At 35.9% G+C, this 21,004-nt stretch overlaps 3 protein-coding genes and 1 long non-coding RNA gene across 10 annotated transcripts; all 4 read right to left on the reverse strand.

Moving 5' to 3' along the window:
- Nucleotides 1-855: 855 nt before the first annotated feature.
- LOC112732631 (putative disease resistance RPP13-like protein 1) lies at nt 856-6,533 on the reverse strand. Its single transcript, XM_025781384.3, has 2 exons — nt 2,420-6,533; nt 856-1,221 (listed from the first exon to the last, which is right to left on the reverse strand). Exon 1 carries the CDS (start codon nt 6,155-6,157, stop codon nt 2,438-2,440), a length of 3,720 nt encoding a protein of 1,239 aa, XP_025637169.1. The 5' UTR covers nt 6,158-6,533; the 3' UTR covers nt 856-1,221; nt 2,420-2,437.
- A 364-nt stretch (nt 6,534-6,897) lies between these two features.
- Nucleotides 6,898-7,701, reverse strand: LOC140178062 (uncharacterized). The gene is made up of 2 exons (XR_011870175.1): nt 7,474-7,701; nt 6,898-7,239 (listed from the first exon to the last, which is right to left on the reverse strand). It is a non-coding gene; the product is annotated as an uncharacterized lncRNA (long non-coding RNA).
- A 173-nt stretch (nt 7,702-7,874) lies between these two features.
- Nucleotides 7,875-14,605, reverse strand: LOC140178060 (putative disease resistance RPP13-like protein 1). The gene is made up of 5 exons (XM_072213094.1): nt 14,486-14,605; nt 9,014-12,634; nt 8,475-8,654; nt 8,273-8,370; nt 7,875-8,165 (listed from the first exon to the last, which is right to left on the reverse strand). The coding sequence occupies exons 1-2, from the start codon at nt 14,493-14,495 to the stop codon at nt 9,018-9,020; spliced, it is 3,627 nt and encodes a 1,208-aa protein (XP_072069195.1). The 5' UTR covers nt 14,496-14,605; the 3' UTR covers nt 7,875-8,165; nt 8,273-8,370; nt 8,475-8,654; nt 9,014-9,017.
- LOC112762239 (putative disease resistance RPP13-like protein 1) lies at nt 14,295-20,353 on the reverse strand. Of its 7 annotated transcripts, none has more exons than XR_003812773.2 (5): nt 19,933-20,334; nt 15,887-19,119; nt 15,572-15,755; nt 15,165-15,242; nt 14,295-14,606 (listed from the first exon to the last, which is right to left on the reverse strand). XR_003812773.2 is itself a non-coding variant. In XM_025808232.3 (4 exons), exons 2-3 carry the CDS (start codon nt 19,070-19,072, stop codon nt 15,576-15,578), a joined length of 3,366 nt encoding a protein of 1,121 aa, XP_025664017.2. In that variant the 5' UTR covers nt 19,073-19,119; nt 19,933-20,334; the 3' UTR covers nt 15,163-15,242; nt 15,572-15,575. The 7 variants fall into 7 exon arrangements, 2 of the variants coding, with proteins under 2 accessions (XP_025664017.2, XP_029146668.1); XR_011870174.1 differs by having other exon boundaries at nt 19,963-20,261; XR_003812770.2 differs by having other exon boundaries at nt 15,572-19,119; nt 19,933-20,353.
- Between the last annotated feature and the right edge of the window lie 651 nt (nt 20,354-21,004).

Below are 21,004 nucleotides of genomic sequence, written 5' to 3' on the forward strand. Positions count from 1 at the left end.
AGTAGGACTGTCAAACGGACCAGCCCAGACTATTTAGGCCTGCCCTGTTTAATCCCGTGGGTTAGAGGTAGTCCGTTTAAGTCCGCTTCATTCGCGGACCATAATTTTTCAATCCGAATCGTTTATGGTCAACCCAATAGGTTAAATGAACTAGTCCATTTATCCTTTTATTTTATTTTTTGAAAAATATTTTGACAAAAAATCACTTTTAGGTAAAAATAAACTTTAAACAAACAGTATTTTTTTAGTTGATTGATCGAATTTTTGAGTCAGATCGAAAAATATATCAACTAAAAGTGCTACTTTTTTTAAAAAAAATAAACGGACCGCTTATTTAACCTGTTATTTTTTTTGAGTTAATCAGACTCATTCTATTTAAGCCAAAATTTAAATAGGCTTAATTTTAAAGACAAAAATTACCCGTTTAAATGAGTAAAGGGACTCGCTAGATGAATTTGACCATTTTAACGGTTCTAAACACAAGTAAGCTCTCTTCTCAGACCATATATCAAAATCAAAGTCTGTTTTCTCATGTAATAATGCAAATATTTTATTAATAACACAAAACATTAGGGAGAGATGGTTAATTATGAACTGAGAATTGAGAGAGCAAATGGATCCAAGCACACGTGGAAAGATGTAAATGCCAATTAGGATAAACCACTTGTTTATTTCTTAGCACTACCTATGATCTCTGGACAACAATTCCATGCTTTATGATGGCTATGTGCTTTTATGAGAAATTCCTCTCCGTTCATTTGTACTACTTTGTTCATTATTTGATATGTCCTATAATAGTTATATATAAATAAATAAAGACAAAGATTGTGACATAATAAAGGTGACAGAGAAAACAGTATGAACCATCCATTGTTTTAAATATATAAGTAAATATATATTTAGAGTAACAATGTAAAATTATTTTTTCACTCTAAGAATAAGAATCAAATCTACTAAGGAGTCTCAAACACATGAACAAAATGAAATCAATGAAACAAGAATGCAAAACTTCACCAAAAAACTAGTCACTGTTTATGAACTTTCTGACAGTTCTATTACAGAGCTTTGATCACAATCACACCTCCAAATTCAAGAACTATGAGTGAAGAATTTCCGATTTCCGATCTTGTTAATCCAAATCTGATTAGGTTCATACACTAATGGGAATGTAGAGAGACACTCCAAAAGGCTTTGGCTTGTGACAAATAAAATGACCAAAACCTGCATGATAAATATACAAGGATATGAACAATTTAAAAATATTGAGAAATAGCACTTATTCAACATAATTGAAAGGTACAAATTCAGCTTGAGAAAAAAACTGACATCAAAATAACAATACAGCAATGGAAGTTGAGGCTGACATAATGTCAAATAGCACAAATATTTTACAAAAGTAGTTACATGCTCACCAACTTGTCATTAGTAACAAAGCTAGGATTTGTATATGTTGCTAGGACTCACTCTTTCTCTCAGAAATGAATGCACAAACACACAAATTAAAAAATTTCAGGACCAAGTATTTGTCATCATAAAAAACAAACACACATTTATTATTCTGCATCCTTTCTGTGTTTTTTTTTTTTCAATTTTCTATTCCTTTTTGTGAGAATGCATAGTAATGCAGTTACATGAAAATCTCATCAACACAATGTAGGTCATTCTTTTTATTTCAAGTTATTTCAAGATCAGCAAAAATAGTAATGCAATTACATGCAAAATTTGATTCCAACTGAGACTGGCTAGGTGTAGGAGTTAATATTACAAGTTACAAAGATTTTTTTTTTCAATTAAGGCATTCCAACACAGAATACATTGATTTTTAGAGGGCAATAACCCTATCATATTTGTAGCTATCATCTTTGACAATATTTCTTCATGAATAATTTGACTCTCGCATGTAAGATTAGTATATTTATTCTGATCCTTTGCAGCCTAATATATGTACCAACTGCACATATCAGGATAAAAAGACCATTTAAATTCATGGTATGCCTTTTTTTTTTTTAAAGGGAGAGAAAGAAATTCACCATTAAGAGATAACGTGTACAAAGAAATTATACAAAGGCATTAGATGAGTGTAGAATAAGGATAGACACAATACAAATATGTTATCAAAATTCAGATAGCATGTTGCACACATACATATCTCTGTATACAAACAAGACAAGGAAGAAATACTGTTAAAAGAATTCTGATGTAGTTATTGCAAAATTTCTTTTTGGCATAACAGTTCAACAAGTTAATGCTGTCCAAAGAAACTGGGAACTTTTTCTCTTATTTCTTTTCAAAGAAAAAGGAAATTTATCTGTCATGATACTACTCCTCCCAAAAGCTTAAGCTGATAGGAGGAAACAACATAAATGGTTATATCTCTAGCATTATCAAAGCATGAAAAACATGAAGATTAGATAATTACCTAGTGAGAAATCCCATTTCAGAAAAATTGTTTGCGATGGACTTGAATGTTGGGAATGTGTGAAATTTTGGGCCAAATTAGTTGATGCTTGTTGTTGCAGTGTTCTCCAAGCAAAGGACAGCCTTTAATTTGAAGTAGTGACAGAGAGGGAGGCAGCTTTTCTCCTACCATATTCTCCAGCTTCGGACACGACATAATTGACAATTGTTGGAGGGAGGTGAGGCGGAGAAGCTCAATGCACTCCAATGTCTCCAGATTTGGAAAGTAATAGAGACACAGAGTGGTGAGGGAAGGAAGAGGAGGCAGCAAACCAACCTCTGGGAATGACCTTGTGCTTTTATTATACCAATCACAATCATAGATGGAAAGATGAGTGAGGGCATCAGAATTGCCCATTGTTGATAGAACCTTCCATTGTTTCCCGATAGTAAGCTCTTTCAAGTTAGGTGGCAAACCACCCTCTGGCAATCTACACATTTTCTGGCAATCTCTTATGTTGAGAGACTGTAAATTTGGAAGAAGAGAATTCATGTGACATGGCAATGCCTCCAACTTTGAGCAGCCAGTGACATTGAAATGAGTCAAGTTGGGTGCATCTACTCCTTCTCTTGGAAATGACACAAATTTGGAGCATTGATGGATGGTGAGACGTTGAAGAGCAGCGTGCGGTCGCTCTGACATTGAAACTGATTCCAGATTCCAACACCATGATATCTCAAGATTCTTAAGGTTGGGAAAGGCATCCAATGAGAAGGAGGTCAGTGAATCACAGCTGTTTTCAATTTTTAGTTCTACCAAATCATACTTCTGCTCTTGCTGGGGGAATTCCAGTTTGCTGCTATTCAAGATTTTCAGCTTTTGCAAAGATTTGGTTATACAATTGCCTGGAAAGGACACAGCAGACAAACACCCTGAGATTTGTAGTTCTTGGAGGGAAGTTAGATGGTGGACGATGGTTGCCTTAAATGCATACTCCAATATGTATTTACATCCCCTAATTGATAAAGTTTCCCCATTATCTAACATCTTTTGAGACCTTTTTTTATCATCTTCCAGTATATCTAGTTTGCGAACATTTGAAACATCTAATAAAGAAGAAAACATTCTCAAGAATACATGGTTAAGCATATGTCCCTTTAACATTGGACAATATCTTATTTCAAGCTTCCTGAGTTGAGGAAAAGTTTCTGACTCAGATAAGTGCCACACATCCCAACATGGCAAGTTATCAAACTCCAAACTCTCCAGTAAGGGAAACGGTGCAATAGGCGAAGAATGATGATCACCTTCATTCTTGTAAAACTCGTCGCCAATACTCCTCAGCTGATCGAAACCTCGAATCCTCAGGGACTTAAGAGATGGCAGCTGTCCAAGTGAAGGCAGCATGCAGCAATTCTTGCAAGACTCTAGAGATACACTTGTCATATTGTTGTAGGAACAGAATCCCAACCAATCTGGAAATATTGTACCCTTGTATCCCTTGATTTTCAACTTTTTCAAGCCATTGTGTGGTTGCAAGCTGTTGAGTATATCTCTTTCAGTTTGTGTGTCTGAAACCATATCATCACCTGAAGACCATTCCAACAATAAGCACTCAATGTGCTTCTTATCCAATATCTTCGCCCTCCTTGCTTCTTTCACATCAACAACATTCTCTAATTTCTTAATCTCAAATGAACCATGAAGATTTAAAAGCCCTTCTAACTCTTGGATTGTATTGTCGTCATGCTTGCCCACCATAAAGAAGCTTAGAAAGTGCAAGTGTTTCAATTTGTTCATGCCTCCCGGCATTCCTTCCAAAGAAGTTCCCCAAATGTCAAGATGTCGCAAATTCACAAGCTTATGCATGCCATTAGGTAGCATAGTCAAACAAGAACACCCATTCAACTTCAGTGTTTGTAGATTGTACAAATCACACAATGATTCTGGTAGTGTCCTAATGCTTGTTCTAGAGAGATCCAAGTAACGCAAGTAGGTTAATTCACCTATTGAATCAGGTAATGCTTCGAATCTTTCAAACCTGAGAAATGACAAAACTCTCAATCTTTTGAGCTTTGATATTAGGATACACGATGTTTCAACATCTGCCTTGCATGAGTGAGGAAATAAATTGATGAGCAATAATGTTCTCAAAGATTCAACTTTACTTATGGAATCAAAATGTTTTGAGGACAAATGACTCAATTTTTTATAGGATAAATGACGAGTTCGGTCAGACATATTGTCCACATCACCAAGCTCTTCAAAACTACAATAGAAGTCTCCAGCAAGGAACAATGCTAAATCATGTAAAAGGTCATGCATAACAAAACTCTCAGATGAATACTCATGTGGTTTAAAAAATAATCTGGAAGCTAATTCTTCAAAACATTTGCAGCCAACTTCTTCTAAACTCTCTCCTCTCTTTGGTGCCCTTAAAAGATCTTCAGCCATCCACAGCAAGATTAGTTTATCTTTATCAAAAAGATAATCTTTCGGATACAATGCACAATAAATAAAACAACGCTTTAAATGTGCAGGAAGATGGAAGTAACTAATTAACAATGCTGGAATAATTTTACTGTTTTTCACAGAAAAATCCCAAATATCACTCATTAGTAAAGCTTCCCATTCATTAACGTCGTCCTTCATTCGCAACATACGTCCAAGTGTTTCTGCAGCTAGTGGTAGCCCCTTACACTTGTTGACAATCTTTCTACCAATTTCTTCTAGTCTTGGACTCCCATTTGATTCTGGAAAACAAGCGTTGTTTGCGAACACTGACCAGCAACAATCTTCAGACAACTCATTCAGAATGTAGGGGGGACAAGTTTGGACAATGGAAGCAACTTCTTTGACACGAGTTGTTATAAGAATTGTACTTCCCTTGGCTCCATATTGAAATGGGGTTTTAAATTTCTTCCAGACATCACCATCATCACTCCAAACATCATCCAACACAATAAAAAACTTCGTTTGTGACAACTTTTCCTTCAATATGAGTTGAAGTGAATTGAAATCATCAACATTACGAGCAGTTTGGCCTATAACATTCTTTGTAACCTCAACAATATTGAAGTCTTCAGAGATACAAACCCATTCTTTGACTTGAAATCCTTTCATCAAGTCTTCATTATTAAACACCCACTGTGCTAAAGTTGTTTTGCCAACCCCACCTATGCCCACAATGGGAATCACAGACAACTGATATTCTCTATTATCATCTAATATCTTGATGATTTCCTTTTGGTCCTTTTCCCTGCCAAGGATATTACCTTCCACCAGAGATGTGGATGGAATTCTCCATGACAAGAAGTTCTTCTTGGTACTCTTCTCAAGACCAAGGAAATCTTTTTGTTTTTCAAGATACTCTATTCTTCTAACCACCCCTTCCATCTTATCTACCATCTCCCTATCCCGGTTGATGAAGAAGTTAATGGGGTTGAGGAAAGAACTTACCTCCGTTTCCTTTTGAGTGGCGGCTTTGGTGAGGACAGCATCCAGCAAGTCATCAGCCACATAAACAGCATCCCTCAGACTGTTGAGCCAATCCCTCACATGTTCATTGCCAAGTTGCTTGTACTCAGCATCATCAACCAGAACTTCAGCAGCATGCAGAGAGATCTTCAGCCTTTCAACCAAGTCAGGGCCAAGCTTCTTGCCCAAAACCAAGTTGACCGCATCAGTTGTAAGGAACCTGTCAAATAGAACGTTAATGAAGCCAGAAAGGAAAGCTCCACCAACAAGTGCACCAGCCATGATATGATCACAAAAGAAACAGCAAAGTGTAAAAGGATTCTCCAGAAAGGTAAGAAAACAATGCTTGCAGGGTAGTGAACTCCACGGGGTTTCCTGAATAAAAGTGTATAAGGAGCGAGATGTCAATGATTCCTTAGCAGCAAGAACATGAGCATCACGTGGAGTTGCTAGTTGGCTTTGCTCTAAGTATTCATTCTTTTTTTAACTCTTCTTTGGAAGATGAAACAGATTATTCATTAATTAAGTATATAAAAGTAGGGACACCATATCCCTGCATATTAGGAAGATATCAATGACAATAAGGATAGTGTGATCTGTGATGAGGTTAATTAAAATGCGTTGACAATAGTATTTAGACATTGGCTTCACATCACATGGTAGGTAGCTAGCTGTCTTCAAGCTTAGTTTTAAAAGAACTCCTTTTTTTTTTTTCGTAATGTTTTGTATGTTTAATTTGTTTGCAATTGATATTTTTTGTGTCTGATTCTGAGATGTCCCAGCAACATGGTATAAGTAAGGTTTTCTACAATCTTTTATTGGGGACTGATGGTTGCACATTTAAATAGAAATATAATTGAAACAATTTTTTTTTCTGTGTCCACGGTCTCCTCCAGCCCAACAGGCCAAGAACTAATTCGCCGCAAATTTGAGTTCCATTTAAGGGTCTGCCGCTGGCTAATGAGTTGTTGCATGCACAAGGCATAACTGAAACAATTTAACTGTTGAAAAGATTAAAGAAAGGGATAAAATGTCTATTTAAATGTATAAATATATCATTTTCCTTTTTTCATTTAAGAAATGATACTTGAATTTTATTTTCTTTAGTAGCAAAATTTGAACACCAATATCTTGGTCTGGCCATAGGTTCTGCTAAGTCTTTTGCACTAAGCATACTCTCAATCAAATATGTCTCTTGGTCCCAAAGCCACAAAAGAGACCCAAAAATGAAGCAGCAGGAAGTGCAGTGTATCTTGCAGCATTATTTGATTCCTAATTATTATTTTCTTGTGACTTGAATGCTTCGTCTGAGTGCCTAACAAATCTCTTTAGGCTGCCAGCTTTTAACTTGCATCTATGAATTTCTACATAAGTTGGGTTGGTAATGTTAGTAAAAAGAAGCAAAACTTTCTCAAAATAAAGTATGGAAATTATCTATTTACATATATAAGTATATCATTTTCCTTTTTCATTTAAGAAATTCAACTTGAATTTATTTTTTTAGTGTTAAGATTTTTTAGATACTAATAACTCAATCATCAATCTTGTGCTATAAGTCAATTTGTTAAGGTCAAAATTTAGAGGAAGTAGTTACGTACTCTATTCAAAGCTTCCTGAGAAACGGTTCTGCAAAGACTCTTAAATTAAAAAAGCTCTTTTGGATGCCCTCAAATGTGTTTGTTGGGCTCATTTGAGAGCATTGTAGTGTATCTTGCGACATTATTTGAATCTTAATTATTGTTTTCCTGTAACTTAAATGCTTCCTCCTCTGAATGCTTAAACCATTCTCTTTAGGCTGCTAGCTTTTAACTTGCATCTGTGAATTTCTTTTTAGAAGAGAGGATTAGATTCATCATGGATTCTTTATATTTGTTCAGATAAGTAATTATTTTGAACATGAAAGATTATTCAAAATAATATGTTAGTCACAAATAAGAAGTTCTAAACAATGTCACATATGAATGCTAGATAATCTAAGTATGCAAATGAGAGAGCTAGGGAACACAGCAACAACCTATTTCAATGTATGTTACAAACAAGTAATCACAGAAACACAAACATCTCACACAACACAACCGAAGAACAACCAAGCAAGACTCATTCTCAAGACTAACAAGCAATCAAATTTCCTCAAGCCTATATATGTTTTTTTTAGTATATGAGAGCTCACGCAAGTCACAAAATCATACACAGAATTCGCCTAGAATGAAAAATTTTTGCCATCTTTCTCTGATTTGCTTGCTGCTCCACTCTTCCCTTTTTGTATCCAATTTATCTATGTACTGAAAGGCTGAAACATTGACACACATATTAATACTTTCTCAAAAATAATGTTTGTCATCAGCAACATATATAATAACTGATAAATTAACTGCAATAATAATTTTCAGTACATACATTTGATTTGGCAGCAACCTCATCACACTTGTACTTATCATCTCGATGGCCGAATAGAACAACGTTTTATCCATTTATGCGGTGCCCATATGTACAAGCTGCATATTTTAGAATAAAAACCATAAATTGAATCCTAGTATGTCTATTCAGGTTTAAAAAAATTAAAATGCTAAAAGAAATAGGAACAGAGAAAAAAGCTCACCACAAAGAGAAGTTGATAGAAATGTTTTTCAATGCTGTCTGCATAACATTATCCTCTGTCTACTATTTCAGCTACTAGAGTGTCCTTTTCAACTATTTCAGGTACCATTATATAAGATTCTAAACACATGTATCATGAAATCTCAGCCATCTTGGCACTTATTACCTCGGTACATGCTACCTGTAGAAAATAGTAAAAACAGTAACATTGAATCATCCATTTGTTTATTACATTTAAAGAAATTCTCAAATGTTGGATCCACAAGATATATTGAAAAATGTGAATGTTAAGTATCACAGATAGCAATGACTTCTTCTAGAGTAAGAAAGGATTTTTCTTTAGCTACAACTACAAATTGAGACCTTCCCTGATAAATGAAAGAAAATAATGCAAAAATTCTTCTTGGCATATCAGTTCAACTGACTAGTTAATGTTGTCTAAAGAAAGAGAGAACTTTTAAATTTAACTTTTTTTTTTAAGGAAAAGGAAATTTATGCATTTATGAAATACCATGAGAAACATGAAAAATAGAGAATTACCTGGTCAGAAAATTTGTTCACCATCAACTTGAATGGTGGGGATGTAGAAAATTTTGGACCAGTATTGTTCATCCTTCTTCTTACAGTGTTCTCCAAGCAAAGGACACTCTATAATTTGAAGTAGTAAGAGAGAGGAAGGCAAATTTTGTCCTTCCATATTCTCTAGCTTCACACACCATTGAATATGTAATTGTTGGAGGGATGTGAGGTGAAGAAGCTGGTCACACTCCAATGTTTCCAAATCAAGAAAGCCCCAGAGGCGCAGAGTGGTAAGCAAGGGAAGCTGAGGCAGTGAACCAACCTTTGGATATGATGTCACACCAAAATAGCCCTCAATTGTAAGCTCAATAAGGGCATTGAAGTGACACATTGATGATAGACCCTTCAATTGTTCCTCACAACCTCCCACACTAAGCTCTTTCAAGTTTGGAGGGAAACCACCCTTTGGCAACTTACAAATCTCCGAGCAACGTTGTATCTCCAATGACTGTAAATTTGGGAGAAGAGTATTCATGTTAGCAGGCAATGACTCCAACTTGTAGCAATATGTGACCCTGAGATGAGTCAAGTTGGGTGCAGCTAGTCCTTCGACCGGAAATGACACAAATTTGCAACAGTCATCAATGAATAGATGTTTAAGAGCTGCATGTGGTGGTTGTGACAATGAAAGTGATTTTAGAGTCTCACACTTTTCTATTTTGAGATTATTGAGATTTGGAAAGTCATCCAATGAGAATGAAGACAGTGAATCACAACTGTCTTTTATATATAGCTCCATGAAATTGTATTTCTGCTGAGGGAATTCTAGTTTGCTGCAATTCAAGATTGTTAGCTTTTGCAAAGATTTTGGTAAACAATCGCCTCGAAAGGATACAGCATAAGAACACCCTGAGATTTGTATTTCTTGGAGATAAGTTAGAAGGTTGATGCTCATTGCCTTAAATGCAGACCCCATCACAGATTCACATCCCTTAATTGACAAACTATCCCCCTTAAGTAAAATCTCTTGAGACCTTCCTTTATGATCTTTCTGTATACTTAGCTTGCGAATTTTGGAAACATCTGAAGACAAAGAAGAAATGAATCTCAAGAATACCTGATTAAGTATATCTCCCTTTAGCATTGGACAATCTGTTATTTGAAGCTTCTTTAGATGAGGAAAAGATTCTGAATCAGATAAGTGCCACACTTCCCAGCATGGCATATCCCAAAATTCCAATGTCTCGAGTGAGGGAAACGGTGCAATTGGCGAACAATGACAATCGCCTTCATTCTTGTAAAACTCCATGCCAATACTCTTGAGCTGATTAAAGCCTTGAATGAGAAGAGACTTAAGAGATGGTAGTTGTCCAAGTGAAGGCAGCATGCAACAATTGTTACAAGAATATAGAGATACACTAGTCATATTTTGGTAAGAACAATGTCCCACCCAATTTGGAAATATTGTACCTTTGTAGCCCTTGATTCTCAACTCTTTCAAGCCATGGTGAGGTTGCAAGCTGTCGAGTATATCTCTTTCGGTTTGTGTGTTTGAAACCATATCATCACCTGAACACCATTCCAACAATAAGTTGTCAATGTGCTTCTTATCCAACATCCTTGCACTCCTTGCTTGTTTGGCATCAACAACATTCTCCAATTTCTTAATCTCGAATGATCCATGAAGATTTAAAAGCCCTCCTAACTCTTGGATTCCATTGTCTTCATGCTTGCCCACCATAAAGTAGCTTAAAAAGTGCAAGTGTTTCAATTTGCTCATTTCTTCCGGCATTTCTTTCAAACAAGTTCTTCTAATACTGAGATGTCTCAAATTCACAAGCTTATGCATGCCATTGGGTAACATGGTCAAACTAGAACACTCATTCAGTTTCAATGTTTGTAGATTGTACAAGTCACATAATGATTCTGGTAGTGTTCTAATACTTGTCTCAGAAAGATCTAAGTAACGCAAGTAGGTTAATTCACCTATTGATTCAGGCAATACATTAAGTCCTTCAAATGAGAGAAATGACAAAACTCTCAAATATTTGAGCTTCAATATCAAGGTACATGTTATACTATCAATGTTGTCCGAATGAGAAAAAAAATTGTTAGGCAAAAGTGTCCTCAAAGATTCAACTTTATTGATGGAATCAAAATGCTCTGAGATCAGATGACTCAAACTATCATAAGACAAATGGCGAGTGTAGGTAGTTACACTTTCTACTTTTCCATGTTCTTCAAATCTACAATAGAAGTCTCCAGCAAGGAACAATGCTAAATCATGTAAAAGGTTATGCATCACAAAACACTTATCAAAGTACTCACATTGTTTGAAAAATAATCTGGAAGCTAATTCTTCAAAACACTCGCAACCAACCTCTTCTAAACTCTCTCCTCTCTTTGGCGGCCTTAAAAGATCTTCAGCCATCCAGAGCAAGATTAGTTCATCTTTATGAAAATGGTGATCTTTTGGATACAATGAGCAATAAACAAAGCAACGCTTTAAATGTGCAGGAAGCTGGAAATAACTGATTAACAATGCTGGAATAATTTTGCTATTCTTGATGGAAAATTCCCAAATATCACTTTTTAATGCAGCTTCCCATTCCTTAACATCATGTTTAGTTCGCAACATGCGCCCAAGTGTTTCTGCAGCCAATGGCAATCCATTACACTTGTTGACAATCTTTCTACCAATTTCTTCTAATGTTGAACTCCCATTTGATTCTGGAAAACAAGCATTGTTTGCGAACACCGACCAACAACATTCTTCAGTCAACTCACTAAGAATGTAAGGAGGACAAGTTTGGAGTACAGAAGCAACCTCTTTGACACGAGTTGTTACAAGAATTATACTTCCCTTGGCCCCATATTGAAAAGGGGTTTTGAATTTCTTCCAAACATCACCATCATCACTCCAAACATCATCCAAAACAATAAAGAACTTCTTTTCTGACAATTTCTCCTTCAACTTAAGTTGAAGTGAATTGAAATCCTCAATATTCCGAGCAGTTTGACCTATAATATTCTTTGTAGCCTCAACAATATTAAAGTCCTCAGATATGCAAACCCATTCTTTGACTTGAAACCCCTCCATCAAGTTTTCATTATTGTACAACCATTGAGCTAAAGTTGTTTTGCCAACCCCACCTATGCCCACAATGAGAATCACAGACAACTGATGTTCTCTATTATCATTTAACATCTTGATTATTTCCTGTTGGTCCTTTTCCCTGCCATATATATTACCTTCTACAAGAGATGTGGATGGAATTCTCCATGACAAGAAGTTCTTCTTGGTAGTCTTTTCAAGACCAAGGAAATCTTTTTGTTTTTCAAGAAATTCTATTCTTCTAACCACCCTTTCCATCTTATCTATCATCTCCTTATCTCTGTTGAGGAGGCTAATAGGCCAGAAAGAATCTACCTCCTTTCGAGTGGCGGCTTTGGTAAAGACAGCGTCAAGCAAATCATCGGCCCAATAAACAGAATCCCTGAGACTGTGGAGCCAGTCCCTCACAGGTTGGTTGTCAAGTTGCTTGTCCTCAGCATCACCAACCAGAACTTCAGCAGCATGCAGAGAAATCTTCAGCCTTTCAACCAAGTCAGAGCCAAGCTTCTTGCCCAAGACCAAGTTGACTGCATCCGTTGTAAGAAACTTGTCAAAGACAACATTAATGAAGCTAGAGAGGAAAGCTCCACCAACAAGTGCACCAGCCATGATAGTGAATGGATTTCAGGAAAGGTAAGAGAGCAATGGCTAGAGAATAGTGAACTAGTTTTACTTAATCAAGAGTATAAGGACGAGGTGTCAATGATTCCTTAGCAAAAAGACATAGTAATCTCCGATGCAACCTAGGAAATTCATGGCAGTATAGTCTTTGTGATAAATGGAAACTATATAAAACTAGGAACATGCTGGCTCCACATTTTTGTATGTATATGATTGTAGTATGTTATGAGGTTATTAACAACAATAATGGTAGTTATCTTCGAGGTTACCTTCTTCTAATTTGTATGCTGCTAATGTCGTATGCTTAGTTTAATAATTTGTTCAGAACTTTTAATTCTGAGTCAAAATACTATTCCATCATTGAAAGCACCTTCTTGAATTCATTCTTTTTGAGTCAAAATTTAGACATGAATATCTCAACTATCAATCTTGCATATAACAAGTCTGCAAGATCTTGTCCTTTCAGTTATGGGTAAACATAAATTCTCAAATTGGAGATAAATTTTGGATTTTGGTCCTGGTGGTGATGTCTGATGAGGAATTAAAAACAAACCACGATTGAATATGTTCATTAAAATTGATCAACACTAGCAGGGTATGCGTGTAGCAGAGTTTCTAAAGATGAAACAACTTCTTATATCCTCAATCAGGTATTAGAATTTTTGCACACTCCAACTAGAAGGTTGGAATGAGAGGACAATTTTTGTATGGCAGCACAGGAAGTATGGTGTATACTAAACTAAATTTGGGTCATGAATTTACCAGTTATATTAGCTAACATACCGCGTAACAATTTGCGTATATGAATTCACAATTCATCTGAGTACCTTATTCAACATTATTGGCTTCCTTTTTAGATTCAAAAACAGAAAGGCACAAATTCAGCTTGAGAAAAATTTGACATCAATATAACAATACTGCAATGGAAGATGAGGTTAACATAATGTCATATGACACAAATATTTTACAAAAATAATTACATGCTCACCAACTTGCCATTGGCATAGAGGCCACCAACGCACATTTTAATGGTTGCAGAAAGTAACTAGTAAGAGAACGATAATATGCCAATGAATCCAGATTTAGCTTGCAAAGAACATCTTATTATATCAGCCAAACTATACATAGTAAGCACATGGCAGCATACAATTTCATATTAGAAAGAGTTGGTATAGGATCTACAATGCATTTAATATGATATTTTATAACTAATTGCACGTTTTAATACTTTGAGCTTTTTGTTCGGCATGAACCATAGAACACAGCAAGTCAACGAAAATATGATCACAAAATTGTAAAGTTTAAATGAGCAATTTATTAAAAGTATACCATTCTCTTAATGAAATCTTTATTTTTGTGTCATAATTCCAAGGGATTATCAAAGCTGTTGTACCTACCTTTGAATAGAAGTTAATTAATTAATAACTGTTTCATGCAGGTAAGATGTAGATTATCAACATCAACATATAAGTAACACTACTTCAGCTAAGTTCAATAACGATGTTAATCATCATGATGCCTTTGAATTGTAAATTTTTAAAAAAAAAAGAATACCTACAATTCAAGTTTGATACAACCCTTGCATTATATATTGAAACTCATTTGTTTAGCATGTTGGTTCAAAGTTCAAACATGACTGCTATTGATATAAGTCATATAACCAAACAACCAGCTACGGTTCCTATCTTTGAAGCAAAGCATTGAATAATGTGTAGATATGATACACATCAGTCATTAATTTAAACTAGTGTACATACCAATTAACATGAAAGCCGAAATCACAAAACACTACTGCTTCCCAACACATTAATCCACTTTACACATCTCCATATACATATACATGTACAATGAAATCTGGAACATCTGTGAACTTTTTACCTGCAAAAGATGGCACAAACAGAAACAAGATTGTTAAATTATTTTGAAGCTTCACTTTCCATTTTAGGAAAGACAATAAGCTTTATTTTCTTTTAGCCTATCACTCAAAGTTGCAAACTGCATCATATTGTGTTATATTGCAAAAAATTTAAAAGAAGATTAAAGAATAGAAGAAAAGAAAACAACGAAAACCATATTAAATGTCCCTAGCATTTGGTGAAAGTTTTAATTTTACCTCGAATATTTTTAAAAGATTTCAATTGATCTCTCTGCTAAAATTATGAATGAACCACAATAAATAGAATCGTAACAAAAAGTACAATTTATAGATTCCAAAAACAGTTAAAGAATCAAAATTTAAGTTACTACATAGAAGTACCAATTAGTTCAGCATAAAGCCATAAACATCAAATAGTAGCAAAGGCAGAAAAACAATTTTACCATTAAGGGCATATATCTAGTTTTTCTAAAATCAAGTTTTCATAACGTTTTTCTTTTTCCCAACAGAAGAGGAAAAGTAAATTCTAGAATGGAATGAAGTAGAGTAAATTTACCAACCTGAAGCTAAAGTATTTGTATAAGATTATATATGATGAATCTCTGCCATTTGGGCACTTTTACTTCATTACAATGTACCTGCAGAAGATGGATGAAAACAGTAGATTTCATTTATCGATGTATGTAAAGAAATTCTCAAATGTTGGATGCACAATATATATATTCCATGTCTTTGAATTTATAAGAATGACCTTTTCTGAGAATAACAGAAGATATTTCTTTCAAGTACAACTACAAAGTGAGAGGTTTCCCAATGAATGGGAAAAAAAAAAGGAATGCAAATTTATATCAGTCCAACTAGTTGATAATGTGTAAAGAAAAAGAGGTATTTTCTTTTGAGGAAAAGGAAATTGATGCATGTATAATTGAATTGTGGTGGCATGAGAACCGTGAAGTTAAATAATTACCTGCTCAGAAATCTCTATTCAGGAAATTTTGTTGCGATTGACTTGAATGGTTGGGATGTGGGAAATTTTGGGCCAGATTAATTGATGCTTGTTCTTGCAGTGTTCTTCCAGCAAAGGACAGTATTCCATTTTGAATAGCAACAGAGAGGAAGGTAGCATTGCTCCTTCCATATTCTCCAGCTTCCTGCAGAATGAAATGTGCAATTGTTGAAGGGAGGTGAGGCGGAGAAGCTCGTTGCACTCCAATGTCTCCAGATTATGGAAGTGCCATATCTCAAGAGTGGTAAGGGAGGGAAGGTGAGGCAGCGAACCCACCTCTGGGTATGACTTTATGTTGTTGCAGTAATGACCTTCAATCCTGAGATGAGTGAGGGCGTGCAAGTTGGGCATCCATGATGGATCCCTCATTTGTTGCTCACAAATTCCCACTTCAAGTGATTTCAAGTTAGGAGGTAAACCACCCTCTGCCAACCTGCAAATGTTTCGGCAACCTCGTATGTCGAGAAACTCTAAACTTGGGAGTAGACTATTCATGTCACGTGGTAATGCCTCCAACTTGGAGCACCATGCGACTTGAAGATGAATCAAGTTGGGTGCAGCCAGTCCTTCTCCTGCAAATGACACTAATTTGTGGCAGTCATAGATGGAGAGACGTTGAAGAGCAGCGTGTGGTGCCTCTGACATTGACACTGATTCCAGATTCCTACACCGTTTTATCTGGAGATTCTTGAGATTGGGAAAGACACCCAACGACAAGGAGGTCAGTGAATCACAGCTCTCTTCAATTAGTAGCTCTACCAAATCATACTTCTGCAGCTGTAGCTGGGGGAATTCTAGTTTTCTACACCTCCGGATGATTATTTCATGGAGGCAACTTATATGGTTGATGCTAATCATTGCCTTAAATGCAGACTCCACCATAGATTCACTACCGCTAAATAATAAAGTATCCCCAGAAAGTAGCATCTGTTGAAACCTTTCTTTGTCATCTTGTAGTATTTCCAGTTTGCGAACTTTTGAAACATCCATTGAGGAAGAAACAATTCTCATTAATACATGATGAAGCATATCTCCCTTTAACATTGGACAATCTGTTATTTGAAGACTCTTAAGCTGACGAAAAGTTTCTGAGTCAGGTAAATTCCACACCTCCCAGCATGGCATATCCTGAAGTTGCAATGTCTCCAGTGAGGGAAAAGGAGCAATATGCAAAGAAGGATTGTCTTCATTCTTGTAAAACTCAATTCCAATGCTGCTGAGCTGACCGAAATCTCGAATGTACAGGGACTTAAGAGATGGTAGCTGTCCAAGTGAAGGCAGCATGCAACAGTTCATGCAACACACCAACGATACATGTGTCATATTGTTGTAAGAACAGTGCCCCAACCAATCTGGAAATATTGTACCCCTGTATCTCCTTATTGTCAACTCTCTCAAGCCATTGTGCGGTTCCAAGCTGTGGAGTATCTCTCTCTCAGTTTGTGTATTCGAAACCATATCACCACCTGAAGACCACTCCAAGTATAATTTGCTGATGAGATTCTTGTTTATCATTCTTGCATTCTCTGCTTCTTTCACATCCACAATATTCTCCAACTTCTTAAGCTGGAATGATCCATGAAGATTTGAGAGCCCTCCCAATTCATGGATTCCATTATCTTCATGCTTGCCCACGATAAAGAAATCTAAGACACGCAAGTGTTTCAATTTGCTTATTCCCCCAGGCATTTCTTCCAAAGAAGTTTTCCTAAGATCCAGATGCCGTAAATTCACAAGATTATGCATGCCACTGGGTAACATGGTCAGCTTAGTACATCCATACAATATTAATGTTTGTAGATTATACAAGTTGCACAACAATTCTGGCAACATGTTGATGTCAGTCCAAGAGAGATTCAAATAGCGTAGATGAATCAATTCACCTATTGAATCAGGTAATACATCAAGTTTATGAAAGGATAAAACTCTCAAGTATTTAAACTTTGATGCTATGCTTTCCAGGTTAAACAAATCATCGATATACAACGATGTCCTCAAAGATTCCAATTTCGCAATGGAGTTAGAGACTTTCGAGATTCGAGGACCTAAGCTTCCACGTGAGATATGTGATAAATGACGAGTGAGAACCTTCTTCTCTTCTTGTTCACCAAGTTCTTCTATTCTACAATAAAAGTCGCCAGCAAGGAATATTGCCAAGTCATGCAAGAGATCATGCATCACAAATCTCTTAAAATTATACTTACTTGGTTTAAAAAATAATCTGGAAGCTAATTCTTCAAAATATTTGCAACCAACTTCTTCAAAACTCTCTCCTCTATTTGGTAGCCTTAAAAGATCTTGGGCCATCCACAGCAAAATTAGTTCATCTTTATCCAAAAGATAATCTTTCGGATACAGTGCACAATAAACAAAACAACGCTTCAAATGTGCAGGAAGGTGGAAGTAACTAATTAACAGTGCTGGAATAATCTTACTGTCAATTGTAGAAAATCCCCAAATATCACTCCTTAAGATTTTTTCCCATTCCTCAGCATCATGCCTTCTGCACAAGCAACCAAGTGTTTCTGCTGCTAATGGCAAACCGTCACACTTCCTGGCAATCTTTTTTCCTATTCCTTCTAGTGTTGGGCTCCCATTTGACTCTGGAAAAGAAGCATTGGCTGCAAACACTGACCAACAATAGTCTTCTGATAATGGAATGAGATAGTGAGGGTGATAATTTGTTTGGACAACTGAACCAACATCTTCCTTGCGAGTAGTCAGAAGAATAGTACTTCCCTTAACCCCATATTGAAAAGGGGCTAGAAAATCCTTCCATTGATGATGATCATTACTCCAAACATCATCCAAAACAATAAAGAACTTCTTTTCGGACAATCCTTTCTTCAAAGCATCTTGAATTGAATTGAAGCTATCAAGATCCTGAGTATTTGTAGAGATCTCCTTTACTATATTCCTTGTAGTCTCAACAATATTGAAGTTTTCCGAAACACAAACCCATGCTTTCCGATCAAATCCCTCCATCAACTCTGCATTATTGTACATCCATTGAGCCAAAGTAGTTTTACCAACACCACCAATGCCAACAATAGAGATCACAGACAAGTGATGCTCATTGTTGTCATTCAGCATCTGGACTAAGGCCTTCTGGTCATCCTCCCTGCCATACACATTCCCTTTTACAAGAGAAGTGGATGTAGTTTTCCAGGAGAAGCTAGCAGTGGAAATCTTTTCAAGCCCAAGCTTTCCTTTGCGTTTCTCAAGATCTTCTATCCTTGTAACCACCCTTTCTATCTCTTTCACCATCTGCCTCTCTTCAGAATTCAAGAAGCTAGGCAAGAAATTGCATACCCCCTTTTGAGTTGCAGCTTTGGTGCAGACGCGGTCCAGCAAGTCATCAGCAGTGTAAAGAGCATCTCGGAGACAGTTGAGCCACTCCTTCACATCATGGTTATCCAGTTGCTTGAGCTCTGCATCATCAACAAGAGCTCCAGCATCCATCAGAGCATTCCTCAGCCTCTCAACCAAGTCAGAGCTAAGCTTCTTGCCTGCAACCAAGTTGATTGCATCAACCGAAATTAGCCTATCCAAGACAACGTTAATGAAGCCAGACAGAAAAGCTCCACCAACAAGAACTCCAGCCATGATCTCAAACAAGATCAAAGTAGTCAAATTTTCAAAACAAAAGGGTAAGAGAACAATGTTTGCAGGATACTGAACTCGGTGATCTACTGGATCAAGTATATCCCAATATGTATGACCATGATGTCATATGGTATAAGAACATGGGAATCAAGTGGTAACTAACTTTAAATAATTCATGACAGCAGAGTTGCTAGCTGGCTTTGATGTAAGTCTTCATTTTTTAATTCTTCTTTGAAGAATGAAAACAGCTTATTCAAATTGCACGTGGTGTATTAAAGTTTGACCTTTAATTAACCAAATAAAAGTAGGGACACCATATTGCTGCATATTTGATATTATGAGATTATTAATAACAATAGTGTTCACACATTGTCTTCAAGGTTCTTCAAAGTATAACTTGTTCATTTTTTAAAGTATTATGCTGAATTTGTTTAGAAGTGATAACTTTTGTGTTTTGAATTCCTAGAGATGCAACAAAAGTGCTACTTAGGAAGGTTTCAACTGTCGCCCCCAACAAGGTATTACTACAGTTTTCTACAATCTGTTACACGGTAAAGATATTTGCACGTTTAAATATGTATACAATTAAAACGATCACTAAAATTATCTAGGTGAAAACTCAGTACCATCAATTTAAAGTGAAATTGATAATTGAGAACAGTTAGATAAAAATTTAATCAAATCAGTTTGACTCTCAACTATCAACTTCACTGCACCTGATCGAAGGAACAGAGGCAGAGCCTCACTCTCTCACTTGAACTAAAAGGCAGAACGGCAGCCGCAGCTAGAGCTTTCACCGCCACCCCATGGTCGCCGCCTCGTCGCCGAGCCTCTCGTCGGCTCCTTTCCGTCGTCTCACCGGCTCTTGAGCGTCCCTCGCTCGCCTGTCGCCTCCGTTCGTGTCGCGTCTTCACTGCCTCTGCCAGTCCGTGCTCCTAGTGTCCTCCTCCTCCGCAGTGGATCGCCTTCACTGCTGTGCTTCGCGGTGAGCTCGCTTCTCTGTCTCATTCTCTGCGTGCCGTCAGCCGTGAGCCCGCGTGGCTTCTCTTCTCTGTTGAGGTGAGCTTTTTATTATTGAAACATGTTCTTCACTGATTGGATCCGGATAATACTGACATGTGCTAGAGAGTATTGATCAACCGTATATTTAACTTATGCAAGGTGGTAAATAATTAAGGGATGCTTCCATAAAGATGCAGAAAACGTTTTTTTTTAAAGATATTTTTTAATAATTAAAATTTAACACATATAATAATTTAAATTATGTTATTTTTATCAAAATTAGGTCAGAAAAATTAATTTGATAAATGAATAGTGAATCAAATTTTGAATATGTCTAAATTAATATTATTTTTTATAAAAAATTACTACAATACCCCTATTATATAAAATGATTAAAATACTCTTATTATATATATTAATTTTGAAAATTCTAAATTCTAGCCCTTTTTCTCTATTGTTATAAGGTTAGAATTTAAAGTTTTTAAAATTAATATATATATATATATATATATATATATATATAATAGAGATATTTTAGTTGTGTTTTATAATAGGAATATTATAGTAATTTTTTATAAAAAATATTAATTTACACCAATTCAAAATTTAATTTATTAATTTTTGTGCTAAACTGATTTGTCCACTCTAATTTTAATAAAAATAATATAATTTAACTGATTATATGTGTTAAATTTTAATTTTTAAAAAACATCTTTAGAAAAAGACGTTTTTAACATCTTTATTTAAGTGGCTCCCAAATAATTATATACTAAGTTTATTTTGTAG

This window comes from Arachis hypogaea, chromosome 2 (assembly GCF_003086295.3).
Source record: "Arachis hypogaea cultivar Tifrunner chromosome 2, arahy.Tifrunner.gnm2.J5K5, whole genome shotgun sequence".
NCBI lineage: Eukaryota > Viridiplantae > Streptophyta > Magnoliopsida > Fabales > Fabaceae > Arachis > Arachis hypogaea.

What these genes read in the sequence shown, in the direction of transcription:
- LOC112732631 (XM_025781384.3), bottom strand. Translation starts at nt 6,157, where the DNA reads ATGGCTGGTGCACTTGTTGGTGGAGCTTTCCTTTCTGGCTTCATTAAC.
- LOC112762239 (XM_029290835.2), bottom strand. Translation starts at nt 19,072, where the DNA reads ATGGATGCTGGAGCTCTTGTTGATGATGCAGAGCTCAAGCAACTGGAT.